The 14,156-nt window shown below is 43.3% G+C and overlaps 1 protein-coding gene across 3 annotated transcripts in view; it reads right to left on the reverse strand.

Moving 5' to 3' along the window:
- NRG2 (neuregulin 2) overlaps positions 1–14,156 on the reverse strand; it is a 293,165-nt gene that overhangs the window by 13,158 nt on the left and 265,851 nt on the right. For all 3 annotated transcript variants that reach the window (XM_038412862.2, XM_043520453.1, XM_043520452.1), the window contains 3 exons: positions 7,354–7,456; positions 3,825–3,948; positions 1,908–2,035 (listed from right to left, as the gene is read on the reverse strand). In XM_038412862.2, coding sequence (XP_038268790.2) covers positions 1,908–2,035; positions 3,825–3,948; positions 7,354–7,456 — 355 coding nt within the window. The remainder of the gene's footprint in view (positions 1–1,907; positions 2,036–3,824; positions 3,949–7,353; positions 7,457–14,156) is intronic.

The following is a 14,156-nucleotide window of genomic DNA, read 5'->3' on the forward strand; positions in this document are numbered from 1 at the left end:
GGTGCAATTGACCAATGAGACATAAATATGAACCTCAGAGCGTCATCTTACAATCATGTTTTAATGTTGAGTGCACCTTCAAAGAACCGATTTCAGTTACTGGCATAAGCACCGTATTCACTGGAACCATCAAAGGGGAAGAAACAGAGAATTCACAAAGAGGAAGGGTCCATCTACTCTTAGCCCTGCTCCAGGGCATTTGAAGATGCAATCCAGGGTTTTCCTGGACACTATAAAAATGGAAAAGATTAATTTATAATTGGAAATGCCCTTCAAAAAGGTAAAAGGCTCTGCTTCATGGATGCGCTGTTTCTTCCACCTTGACCCTGTCCTATTAACAAGAACTATTGCTATTTCACTGATGACCTAACATCGCACAAGATATTGAGACCCATATTTTCAAGCCAGCCTCAGAATGACCTCCATATCTGTAGGTGCAAAGTGCAAACATAAGCATCTGCACCAGCATTTTTTTGCCTGCAACAATTTGCATGAACAAGTTTTTATTGATGCAAAATTGCACCTGCTAAATCGGACCCCAATTTTGAAAGTTTAGACCTAAATGTTTAACAATATTTATAACCCTCTCTTCTTATACATCACAGGTATGTATAGGAGAATATTTCTAAACATGAGTGAAATATGCATTAGTATATATAAAATATGCAGGCAACTGCCTGTGCAAAATACACATCTGTGTGTGCTTCATGGATTAATGAATGTGTAGATACACTTAACTGTTCTGTGTACAACTTCCTGTTTGTGTAGATTGTGAAGATACAACATAGTTTTCCATGTTCAAAGTTTAGCTCTAAATGCTTCAGAGCCGTCATCTTCAGGAGCAACTATCAATGTGCAGACATACAAAGTACATTTGCGGCTAGTGGAGAAAAGGCACATTTGCCATGACAGGGTCACCAGAAGGCTATAGTTCATAGTTTGAGATCATAGGTCAGAATTCTGACATTTAAAAATGGAAACCACAAGAGAGAGCCACAAACCAAACCCCAGAATCCAAACACTCTTGACAATGCTGAGCTCCTCAGATTTGAATCTGTATCCAGATCTGTATTTTGTAAATGCCCCCTGAATACCTCTGAAATTTGGGTTCTTCAAAACTTGGATCTGAATCCAAATTTTGCAGCTCTAGTACTTCCTAAAGTATTTTAGAAAGAGGATAGCAGTATGCAAATGAGATAAAGGGTAAAGTTTTCAAAAGTGACTAAGTGTTTTAAAAGCCTATATCCCATCTTCAAAAGTGACTTATGAACTTAAGGGCCAGACTTTTACAGGTATTTAGGTGCATAATGATGGAGATAGGCGAGCACCTAATGTGCACTTTAGAAAAGCCTATTTTGCTTTATGCACCTAAATACCTTTAAAAATCTGGCCCTACATTCTTTTTGTAAATGGAACTTAGGAGCTTCTGAAAATTTTTTTCCTTCAGTACTTTTGAAAATTTTACCCAAAGTCCAATGTATGCTGATTATCTGAGTTATATATGTTCCAAACCCCACAGCTAAAAAGAATTTTCTCTAAAAGTATCACAAAATCAAACTACATGTAGAATAATCTTCAGTGTTTTTCTCTCGTGTATCTATTTTCTCTGTGGTTTTTTTTTCCACCAAATGCATCCGATGAAGTGAGCTGTAGCTCACGAAAGCTTATGCTCTAATAAATTTGTTAGTCTCTAAGGTGCCACAAGTACTCCTTTTCTATTTTCTCTGTGTCACTCTAAGTGACAGAATATTGCAAACACTCACGAGCAGTGAACAAGCAGGTGAAAAGAAAAACATTTGGTATTTGCTCTGATTTAAGAAATGGTTTTCTTACTACACTCTTGAGATATTCTTGAGGGGAATAGGATGGATGTGTGTGTGGGGGGGGTTGGGGGATGGCACACTCACCTCTGGCTTGAAGTTGGAGTGGCTGTGGAGCAATGGTGAGATGGGGAGCAGGAATGACTTCCTGAAAACGTCGTCTCTGTTTCCCTCCGTATCACATGGTCAGTGGCAGAAACGTTTTTAGAAATATACTGTAATAAAGAGAGTCCCAAACATCAGGCAACTGCTCATTGATTGACTCGGGGCGGGGAGGGGTTTTGCCTTCCTCTGCATCCTGGGGCATGGGTCACTTGCAGGTTTAAACTAGTGAAGATGGTGGATTCTCGGTAACTTGATTTGTGGACTTCAGTAACTTAGCCCGAACTTAGGGGTCTATCACAGGAGTGGATGGGCAAGGATCTGGGGCCTGTGATATGCAGGTGGTCAGACTAGATTTTCATGATCAGTGGTTCTCAAGCAGAGATCTGGGACCCCCTGGGGGCCTGTGAGCAGGTTTCAGGGGATCCGCCAGGCAGGGCCAGCATTAGACTTGCTGGGACCCACGGCAGAAAGCCAAAGCCCCACTGCATGGGACTGAAGTCACGGGCCCTGAGCTCTGCCACCTGGGGTTGAAGCAGAAGCCTGAGCAACTTAGTTTTGAGGGCCACCTGTGGTATGGGGTCCCAGGCAATTGCCCTGCTTGCTACCCCCCTAACACTGGCCCTGGCTTTTATATGCAGAAAAACAGTTGTGGCACAGGAGGGCTGTGGAGTTTTTATAGCATGTTGGGGTGGGCCTCAGAAAGAAAAAGGTTGAGAACCCCTGATCATGATGGTCCCTTCTGAACTTAATGTTTATGAGTCTACATATCAAAGCATGTAACAAGTACATGATCACATGCATCTGTGTCCAGTTTAAAGAGCTGAGAAGAACAGCAGCTGCCCAGAAGGTTAAAAAGTAGTGGCTGTTCTGTGGCTCTGTTCTGGGTTCTTCAATATATCAAGGAGAGGCTGCAATGTGGGAACTATGAAAGGGTGTTGATGAATGTTGAGGGTCTTGGAGACATGGTGCTTAGTCTATATATGTATACCAATATGGTCCCTGACCTGGCAATGGTCAACCACAGCTCTTGCATGGATTATTCCTACTCACAGCATAAATAGATTTTGCAAGGTTTTGTATGGGGCCGCAGCCTGGGAAGGCACTATTGCTGCTTTTTTCAGATTCTCTTTCTGTCTGTATTCATGCCTGTCTATCTACCTAGCTCCCGACTCCTCTGTCTGTGCTTGGCACATGTGCAGCTGACAAGGGACCCATTATATCTATCTCTAGGAGCCAGCAAAAGTTAGGAAACGCTGGAGCTCTGGCACAGGAAAGAATCCCGTCCTGTGTCTTTACTCATCATGGATCTGGTTTCCTCCCACTTTCATTTTTTTCCAAATGCCCCAAATCAACATAATCACATTCATAGTCCCATTGAATTTAAGGGAACTTACCCATACACATTAAACTGAGCATGTGCTTAAGTGCTTTGCTGGATCAGAGCCTATGGTCTTAAATTGTGCCCATCAGTGTGGCGTCTGAGCATCCCAATGGGACTTACTACCTTGAGCAAAGTGCTAATGATTAGAAGCAACAGGGGCAGAATAAGGCCCTACCTAAAGTGCCATGCACACCTATGGCTCTTCAAGATAACAGCCTCACCCTCACCAGCCATGTAGTCCATGGTATTTGTAGTGGTCCAGAATGTTGCATTCTGGGATATTGTCAATGAGCAGGAAATACCAGGAGCATTTCACAGAGTGGCAGAGAATTACATATGATTAGTTCATACATTTCTGTCCTAACCCCAGGCCAAGTGGTTTTCCATTTTTAAAAAACAAATTTCCATTCAATTTCAGCTTTTAACATCAAATTCTTAATATTACATCTAAACGAAATCACTGGCTGAAAAAAGGCATTTAATACACTTCTGCACTGCCTTATATAAAAACCACTTACATCAGCCATCTGAATTTCCTCCGGATCCAGCTGGGGGTGACTGGGGCCGTTGGCAAGACTCCGGTTCGGATGGGCGGGACACATATTTTGCCGTAAATGGTTATGCATTTGTTTTCGTTGTTTTCTAAAAATGCACAAAGGAGAAATGGATTCATAGGGTTTACTTAGAATTCTAATATCTCCTTGGACTCTTCACACCCAAAGCCCTGTAGGGGTGTCAGACAATAAGGAGGACAAGGCCATGCTTCGAATTCATGTCTCGGAGACACTTTCAGCATGCTGTAGCTCAGGGCAATGGAAAATCATGAGCACAAGATGACATTCCACAATATTAGGATCTTTCTGCAATGTATGAGGTTTTCCGAAGCATTTAAACAGCGATAGGTGCAAACCAAAATGGCTGTTCTGAAGTCAGAAGTTTGGATCAAACTTTGCAGCTTGGTCCCAATTACAAATCTAAGCACTCCGGGGCTGTCTGCGCTGCGCAGCTTCCTCTAGCGGAAGCAATAGTGGAAACACTATACTACATATACTATACTATAGATACCGGCACTGAAAGCCACTGAAGTTTTAATCCATCATATCATCTAGGCTTACTAGATGACTTGCTCGCAAAAATGCACGTGGTCTGCCTTTGCTGATGCTCCTCCCATTGCTCCCACTAATGGAGGGCAATGTTGTCAGTGAAGACAAGGCCAACATGAGAAGCCCATGCTTAGATATGGACTGAGCGCTGTCTCTCCAGGTGAGCAGGTTGCATTTATGCTGCCAAAAACAGGACCTGGAATTCACTCTGGGTGTCTTCTGATGCAGTTCCACCAATGGCAGTACGGTAGAAACGGAGATGAAGACAGGGCGGATCAGGAACTTACTGTCTCCTATCTACACTCAATCTCTCACCCCTGGAGCTCCAGTGCTGGTGATCGATGGGTCCTGTTTTTGCCCGTGTAGACAAGGTCTAGAAGAACGAGCGTTGTGGAAGTGTCTGATGAGTCAGTAAGGTGGTGACTGGTGGCTGGTGGCTGTTCCACAGCAAGGCGATACTGGATGTACAGTGACCAGGTGCTGGTCTATAGAAGGCAGATGTCTGCTTGCCTGGGTTAACCCCTGCAGCATGGTTTCGGAACAGAGCCTCCACCTTCTAGCATCCATTTAGCAGAAACTAATAGAGGAAATACTGTGGGATAAACTAGTATAAAAGCAAAATACTCAATCCCCTGCCCCCATTCTTCCTCCGGCCCCCAGAGTGAAATGGGTTGGCGCTGTGCTCTGTACTGAAAAGAATTTCAAGCAGATAGCCACAATACTGCTGTGAACCCAGATGTGTGGAAAAGAATGTTCTGACAAGCTGTCACCCCTGGCATGAGATTGCTGGGGAGAGACCTGCACTTTGCTCCTGGAGATTCAGCAGATGGATACCTTTGCCTTATTCTCAGGTCCAGATCCTCAAAGGTATTTAGGCTCCTAACTTCCACTAAAATCAGATTAGGAGCCAAAACTCCTTACAGACCTGGGCAGGGATAGACTCTGCCCATAGCTGAGAGTGGGGTTCTCTTTGTGCTGCCTGAGTCGCAGTAGCTTGTTTCCACTGCATATCCTGGGCCAACACTACAGCTGGGAGAAACATGGTCAAAATTCTAAGTATAACACCCCTGAGCTAACTTCTGAAGCCTTTACAGAGGGCTAGAGCCACATATGCCTGTAAGGCACGGCCCACAGTAAGGCATGGTATGGGGATGCACCAACCCAGGAAGATCATCAGGATGCATGTCTGGGCACAGCTGATTCCCCCACTCCCCAGGCCCGGCTAACCCAGCCGGTGCAACAGATCAGCAGGGACATGTTCCCATTTCCCTCTCACCCATGCACGTTCATGGGGGTAGGAGCTTTTCCACAGCGTAGATGCCGTGAAAACTGACTTAGGACTTCAGGGTTTGTTCCATTATTTCTACCTGGGCAAATGAGAGACGTGTGTTTGAAACCTTCAGTAACCAAGTGAATATCTGTATTAATAATAAGATTGTTTTGTCCTTTTGGCTGAGACTTTCAAACAGATTAAGCCTCACCTCCTGCGTGGCAGAGAGGTATTATTATCCCCATTTTCAGATGGCAAAAAACTAAGGTACGGAGAAGTTACATGAGTTCCTTATGGCGACCTCACAGCAAATCAGAGTCAAAGTGATAACTCTCAGCCTTTGAGCCTACCACTATGCGATACAAGCCAATGTGTGACAAATGGTCACAATGTGGAACATCTGGGTTTTGTTGCACGTCGCATCATAACAGACAGGTTATAATGGTGAAACCCATTTTTAAAGATGTTTCCTCCCTCTGTGAATTAAATAAACTAGTAGTTTTTAAAAAGAAAATTCACAGTTTTGTAGATTCCAGAATGGTGGTCATCTTAGTCCAACTGTCTACATAAGACAGGCCAGAGAACTTCCCCAAAATAATTCCTAGAGCAGATCTTTTATAAAAATATCCATTCTGGATTTAAAAATTGACAATGATGGAGAATACCCCATGACACTTGGTCAATTGTTCCAATGGTTCATTACCCTCACTGGTAACCTTTTACACCTCACTTCCAGTCTAAATTTGTCTAGGTTCAGCTTTCAGCCTCTAGTTTCAACTTTCAGCTGCGTGCAACCAAGAGAACTCACTATGTGGGCTGTCAATGAGGTCTGATCCCAGGACCCTCAGACCTCTACACCTGAGCTAAAGGAGCGACTGTTATCTTCTGTGAGGAGCAGCAACTGAAGGGGGACCTAGGTGAACACATACTTTGCTAACAGGTTGTACAGCCATTTTCTAGACAGCAGCAGAATGCTGGGAATCAGGAATGCTGGGTTCTGTTGCTGGCTCTGGGAGAGAAGTGTGGCTAGTGGTTAGAGCGATGGTTGGTTAGAGAAGGCCAGCCAGGCACATAGATCTGGCATATTAATTAGGCAAGGCAGTGTGGTTTCGAATGAGACTTGGGTTTGCATATTAGAGACCTGTGTTCTATTCCCAGTTTTGCCTGCAATGACCTCATGTAACCTCTCAGTTAACTTATTTGTAAAATGAAGGGAATTATATTTGATTGTCTTCTAGGAAAGCTTATGAAGCCTTGCTCAACAGTAATTGTCATGAAATTCACTGAAATATAACCAATCATCAGCGGAGATGAGACCAGAAGTCATGGTCACCTAGGTTCCAGCATAATGGATTTTTCCCAATGCTACAGGGAGTCTTGTTCTCTCATCCACAGGACATTGTCTGACTTAGCAAAATGGGGTTGATTCAGCTGAAATGCAGAATGTCTGTGCAATCTGGTACATCTATGAGCTCTACTCAGGGTCAGGCATAGAGAGAGTTTTGATTTCCACTCATCTGCCCTATTAGACCTTGCATTTTCTCTGGTGTAAGTGAGAAGCACAGTACAACATCTCCTTTGAGTATTATCTTAGGTCAGTAAGTGCCATATCTAGAAGCATGAACCCAAAGCTTGAATATTGCTGTTAGATTTGACTTGTTTGCTGGTACTCACTTGGTTTTACAGTAAGCGACCACACATACTATTCCAACCACAAGCAATGCAACACAGATCCCAGTGATGGTTAAAACTCTCTTCTGATAGAGCTCTTCAGCTTCTGCAAAGATTAGAAAAATATACTAATTAAAAATGTACTCCAGTGGGAATAATGTGTTCTGAACACACAAATAGCAGCAGAATCCAACCAATGTAGACTAAGACTAGTCATCAGCAGATCTCAAAGTGTTCCATGGTCAAGTTCTGATAAGCACCCAAAGGCTTGGATGATTATCCCAAACCTCCCCAAACACATTGAGATCTCCTACCATTCTCTCCTCTCCTCTTGGCTTCCTCCTTCTGTCCAGTAATGCCTCCTTTCTGCACCCCAGCAAACTTATCATTGTCCCCTCTCCTCCCCTGTAACAGCTCTGTGACCTCTAGTCCATGATCTCCAATAGCCCCATAACTCTTCTCTTTCCTTTCCAGAAGATTCCCCAGGTGCCTTGGTAATCCAATAAACAGGACCCTGACCATACGCACTGAGACAATCAGGGTCCAGACACTCCACGGGGAGAACAGAGGGTCTGACCCCCAAAGAATAAGCAACTGAACCAACTGGTTGTATACAATGTATTGTGTATACGAATATGCCAAGTCAGGTCTTTTATTAAAGCCTGTCATGTTCTAACTTGATGGTCCTTAGGAGATACATAGACAGAATGGGATTAGAAATGTATGTAATTATGTATCTAGACTAGTATGCTCATGACCAGAACTACAATTTCAAGCACACAAAAGGGACAGGCTCCTCCTAAACCAGTTGTTTACAGAACTTACTTCAAGTACCCATTCATTGTACAGCCAGGAAGAGACAATGGTGGACCATTAGCATGAAGGGAAAACACTGAGACAACTTGAAATTAAAAAAAACACCAAACCCCAGTCTTGGAAAACTGAGGCTAAGTCTACACTTAAACCACTACAGTGGGACAGCTGTACTGCTTCAGTGTAACTACCCCCTGCAATGACGAGGGTGACCAGATGTCCCAATTTTATAGGGACATTCCCGATATTTGGGGGTTTGTCTTATATAGGCACCTATTACCTCCCACCCACATCCTGATTTTTCACACTTGCTATCTGGTCACCCTAGCAATAATGGGAGGGGTTCTCCAGTCACTGTAGCTAACCCACCTCCCCAAGATATGGTAGCTAGGTCGATGGAAGAATTCTTGCATTGACCTACCGCTGTCTACACTGGGGGCTAGGTCAGTTTAACTACGTAGCTTGGGGTGTGGATTTTTCACATCTCTGAGCTACATAGCTGGGTCCACTTAATTTTTTAATGTAGACCCTGCCTAGGAAAGAAGGAATTTCCCTTCCATGAATCACCACAGTCTGAGAGAAAGACAAAAAAAACTGCAAACCCTTAAAAGAGAGGGCTTTTGAAGTGAAGGACACCCAAAAACTGAGGACCAGCATCGAAGTGAAGTACATATCTTGGACAGAGAGCATGTTTGAAAACTGTTCAGTGGCAATAGGTAACTTGTATTAGAAAAGGGAATTTAGCTATTACAGACATGTAGAGCCTGAGATTGTGCCTTTATGTTTGTTTTCTGAGTAACCTGAGATGGGTTTGGCGGGACTTGGGACCGGAAGGGGATGTTGAGGTCACCCTTATGCTTGTAGGCTGGCTGCTGGGAGATTCTCCACACAGGTTCAAATCCTGCCAGCTATGCCACTGCAATGTTTTGGGCACCACCCAGACCAGTAAGGAGTTCTGTCACCACCTGCCCTGTAACCTGGGGGGCCTAATGCTAGGCTGCCATGGCTCAGAGCTCTGACACCAGTAGCCAGCCTATGAGTGTAAGTTTTCACCTTGGCTTCCACCAGCCTAGTAACCCCTGGCAGGGTGACCTCAACAGCCCTTCCAGTGCCAAGTCCCCCCAAATCTGTCTCCCCCAAGTTCTTAACTACCCAAAACTTGGATTTTCCCCCTCTAGTTCATCACCCCCAATGGAGTGAAACCAGCCCCCAGCTTTCAGTTCACTTTGCCACATACACTCCACACACAACAGAGACCTGGTGGGATACAGATATTACAGAATACAGCCAGAAAATTATAGGCTTTCATAAAAGACCTGACACAATACATTTTTATACACAGTAACATCAGATACAACCAGTTGATTCCATTGCTTATTCTTTGGGGTTCAGAACCTCTGTTCTCCCTTTGGGGTGTCTGGACCCGATTGTCACACCCATTTTCACATATATATACACTGATCCTTTGATGGTCCCATCACAAGGTCCAGCATATCTCTACTCTCTCTGCTGGACTGCAGATTGCTTTTTTTCTTGCAACAACTGCATGCTCTGGGTCCTAGAGTTATTCCAGAAACCACAACATCTGATACACAAAAGCACACAGGTGCTGAAAGGAAAAATTTTTAAATAATCAAAGGTTGGGTGGAGAGGTGGTTGGGCTGTTGGAAGACAGGGAGGGGACAGGGAGGGGACAGAGTATTGAAAATCCAGAAATCAATAACAGCAGTGGATTTTTTAAATGAAATCCTGGGAAGTAATCTAATTAATTTTTCTACCCAAACAGTAACACAGATGTTAATCCTCTTGGCAATTGTGTTCGAGGAATGAGTTGTATCATGGGACACTGCATGGTCTCAATCACACTGTACAACTCATATACACTTGTGAAATTAAACTGAACTTCTCCAGTGATCTATTGTTTCTATTAACATATGGCTGTAACAAGCAGGAGAGATACATAGTTATTTGTAATGGAAGACTTCAGCACCAATAAAATCAGTCACTTGCAACAGATTAACAGTACACTCTTAGAGAGAAGTAATTTATCCAATCTGATCAGGTCCGTAAAACTGTTCAGAATGGAGTCAGGGGAAAAGCTAAGATTCAGAGTGCCTCAAATCAGTTCAACCCAAATATCCTCAACCAATCACATGGCTAGGGGCATTTATTCTTCTTGTATGAATACAGTAGGCCAAGCTCTGCCCTCAGTTACATGGGTGCAGATCCACTGAAATCAATGGAGTAACTGGATTTCTAACTGCGTAACTGAGACAAGAGTTTGGTCCATTATATCATCTTGTGAACCCGATGGGAGGAAGAACCAAAAAAAGACTTGTACCATGAATAAGTCAATATGCCCCAGTGGCATGTATTATTTATACAGCATTCCAGGTTGTTGGGGTTTGTCCCTTAATTAGCATTCTCTAGAACATTTTCTCATAGAAATTAGGCAAGAAAAACCCTGCTGAAGTTGCTAGGGTGGAATGTTCAACCAGGAGACACTAAGTGTCCTCACTACACCCTCAGCAAGTTTGCACCCTCAGCAAGTTTGCAGATGACACTAAACTGGGAGGAGAGATAGATACACTGGAGGGAAGGGATAGGATTCAGAGGGCCCTAGACAAATTAGAGGATTGGGCTAAAAGAAATCTGATGATGTTCAACAAGGACAAGTGCAGAGTCCTGCACTTAGGACAGAAGAATCTCATGCACCGCTACAGACTAGGAACCGAATGGCTCGGCAGCAGTTCTGCAGAAAAGGACATAGGGGTTACAGTGGATGAGAAGCTGGATACGAGTCAACAGTATGCCGTTGTTGCCAAGAAGGCCAATGGCATTTTGGGATGTATAAGTAGAGGCATTGCCAGCAGATCGAGGGACGTGATCGTTCCTCTCTATTCGACATTGGTGAGGCCTCATCTGGAGTACTGTGTCCAGTTTTGGGCCCCACACTACAAGAAGGCTGTGGAAAAATTGGAAAAAGTCCAGCAGAGGTCAACAAAAATGATTAGGGGATTGGAACACATGACTTATGAGGAGAGGCTGAGGGAACTGGGATTGTTTAGTTTGCGGAAGAGAAGAATGAGGGGGGATTTGATAGCTGCTTTCAATTACCTGAAAGGGGGTTCCAAAGAGGATGGATCTAGACTGTTCTCAGTGGTAGCAGATGACAGAACAAGGAGTAATGGTCTCAAGTTGTAGTGGGGGAGGTTTAGGTTGGATATTAGGAAAAACTTTTTCACTAGGAGGGTGGTGAAGCACTGGAATGTGTTACCTAGGGAGGTGGTGGAATCTCCTTCCTTAGAAGTTTTTAAGGTCAGGCTTGACAAAGTCCTGGTTGGGATGATTTAGTTGGGGATTGGTCCTGCTTTGAGCAGGGGGTTGGACTAGATGACCTCCTGAGGTCCCTTCCAACCCTGATATTCTATGATTCTATGATACACTATATCTGGTATTCCCCAGGAACTGCAAAGGTATAGGAGGTAAAACCAGAAGGAAAGTAAGAATGGCACCAGGTGCTAGGAATGCTAGAGTCATGCCCTGGTATTAGGATAAAAAGTATTTTATAAAAAGCTAAGAGAAAATAATTTGGGATTTGAGCCTGTCTTAGCCCACCACTTTTGGAAGTATCTAATACAGAAAAATGATTCTTTTTCTGAGGGTCTAAACAGGAGAAAAACAGCAGTAGTTACTTGAGAAGCCAGAGAGTGTCAAAATCCACCTAGTTTTGTTTCTTTTTATCAATGTGCAAAAGTAAATCAGAAATATTTCATTTTGCACACTATGAACATTCGTTCTAAAGCAGTGATCCAAAAACGGGGGGGGGGGGGAAATCTCCATTCAGTCCACTCTGCACTGTGAACCTCTGTGACACAGGCTGTACATGTCCTGCATGTCAAGCTTCCGCTGAACTGAACACGGGTTCTGGGAAGGGAATGAATGCAGCATACACAGATATTCACACTGAAGGCAAGAGAGGAGACTTTTAGCACAGTCACTATTACAGGTGACAGGAATAGAGAATTTCTTACCTATTCTGTCCTTTCTACATCCTAGTTCCACCACTGCAGGCATCTTCCTTCAACATTCATTAGAGACGATGACATCAAGAATCTCCCAAGCTTTGGTGCCTCCATGTGCTTTCCTTGGCCAATACTGGGTTAGGGTAGTGTGTCCTCTGAGAAGCAATTAATCAAGTTCCTCCTCAACTGGGATAAAATTTACCCCATGCAGAAGGCCAGCCCAAACCTTCTTCACTAGCTCTAAGGGGTTAAGGTGGGACCTAAATGGTGCTGAGGTCTTATGCTGACTCTTTGCACAAAGGTGATTTTTTTTCAGTTGTGATGCACACTCATACAGACGATTTGTTGTTGGAGCATGCGGTCTGATCTGATGTTCTCTGGCCTCCCCATTACGTCAAATCATATGTCCTCTTTTGGGAAGAACTCACATTTGGATTGGGATGTTTAGCTCAGCTTTTTTGCTTTCCCCTTCTCTGTATTTTTGCCTGATGGGGAATGCTGTGCATATTCTGTTCTGGTAGAAGCATGGAAAGGGAAAGCCGCACCTTTACATGCCTGGATTTCATCAGTATAGCCCCTTTCACTCGATCAAATGTTCCAAGTTCTCCAGTTCAATCATGTTGTAGTTGGAATCATTAATGAAAATGTACATTCCACCTTGGGAAGTCATCGAACTTGAGAAATACAAGAGGGGCCATGACCTGACTGGAGGGGACCAAAGATTGAGAGATTTTCATTGTCAGTGTCTATAACTCCAGTGTGACTAATGGTGAAGGAGGAGCTACTATACTGTCACAACTGGTGGCACCAGCACAAAAACAACAGGGACAGCTAAAATAGGCAAGAAGCATGATTTTATTTTGCTGAGGTGAGCAGTGCTCTACAGCCTCAGGCATTGCTCACCTCACAAATAGGAAACATTACTCTTTTGAGCTGTCAGGACCGGCTGCCCCAATCTCAGAAATGCAATATAAACCTCCCTTCAGTGGATTTTGTGAACCAATTTTAGTTGACGTAATCACATTTTTAGCATTTAATTTTGAAAAAAACATTTTTTCCTGGAATATATAAACAGCAAATTCATTTAGATTTTAGTCAGTTCTAAAAAATTATGGCTGCCTTAACAAGATACTTTTGTGGATCTTAGTGTAAAGTTAACTCTATTTGGTAACAGCTCAGAAAGTTCTGACAGTCTCTTTTTCACAGGTTTCAGAGTAGCAGCCATGTTAGTCTGTATTCACAAAAAGAAAAGGAGTACTTGTGGCACCTTAGAGACTAACAAATTTATTAGAGCATAAGCTTTCGAAGTGAGCTGTAGCTCACGAAAACTTATGCTCTAATAAATTTGTTAGTCTCTAAGGTGCCACAAGTACTCCTTTTCTTTTTCACAGTTGGTGTTATGAATTCCATACAAACAGCAAGCAATCTGTTCTCCATTTGATCACTGATGTGAAGTATTGCATGTGCAAAGGCCGAGCCTGGGTTTTGAGAGATTTAATACAAATTTGCCAAAGCAGCTAGATGTGATTTTTATTGCTTGTGGATGAATCTGTTTAAGATTTTTTTTCTGCTGGGTGAACATATTTGTTCATAGCAGGAGGGGAGGAAGGGGGAAATGATCCGATTCTACCTTGAAACCAGGTGAAATGATATTTTCATAGAGAATTTTCACTATTCACTATTTTGCTGCAAAAACGTTAATTTTTTCAGATACAAACCCTGCCTTTTATTTAACGGAAAAAAGGAGGGATGGTGATGGGAGAGGCAAAACTACGAAATGAGTTAGTTTTTTTCCCACAGCTTTCATCTATACTGCAACCCTTTTTCCCCTGGATCAAATCCCACCCTCACTGTGCAGCACAATTCAATGCATGACTGTTGAAAATAATGTAGGTTGGTTCCATGAAGTCTCATTAAATTGATGGCTGATAACATAATCCCTTCATGTTACATAAGCTCACTGGGACA

The sequence above is a fragment of the Dermochelys coriacea genome, chromosome 8 (genome assembly GCF_009764565.3).
Source record: "Dermochelys coriacea isolate rDerCor1 chromosome 8, rDerCor1.pri.v4, whole genome shotgun sequence".
Lineage (NCBI taxonomy): Eukaryota > Metazoa > Chordata > Testudines > Dermochelyidae > Dermochelys > Dermochelys coriacea.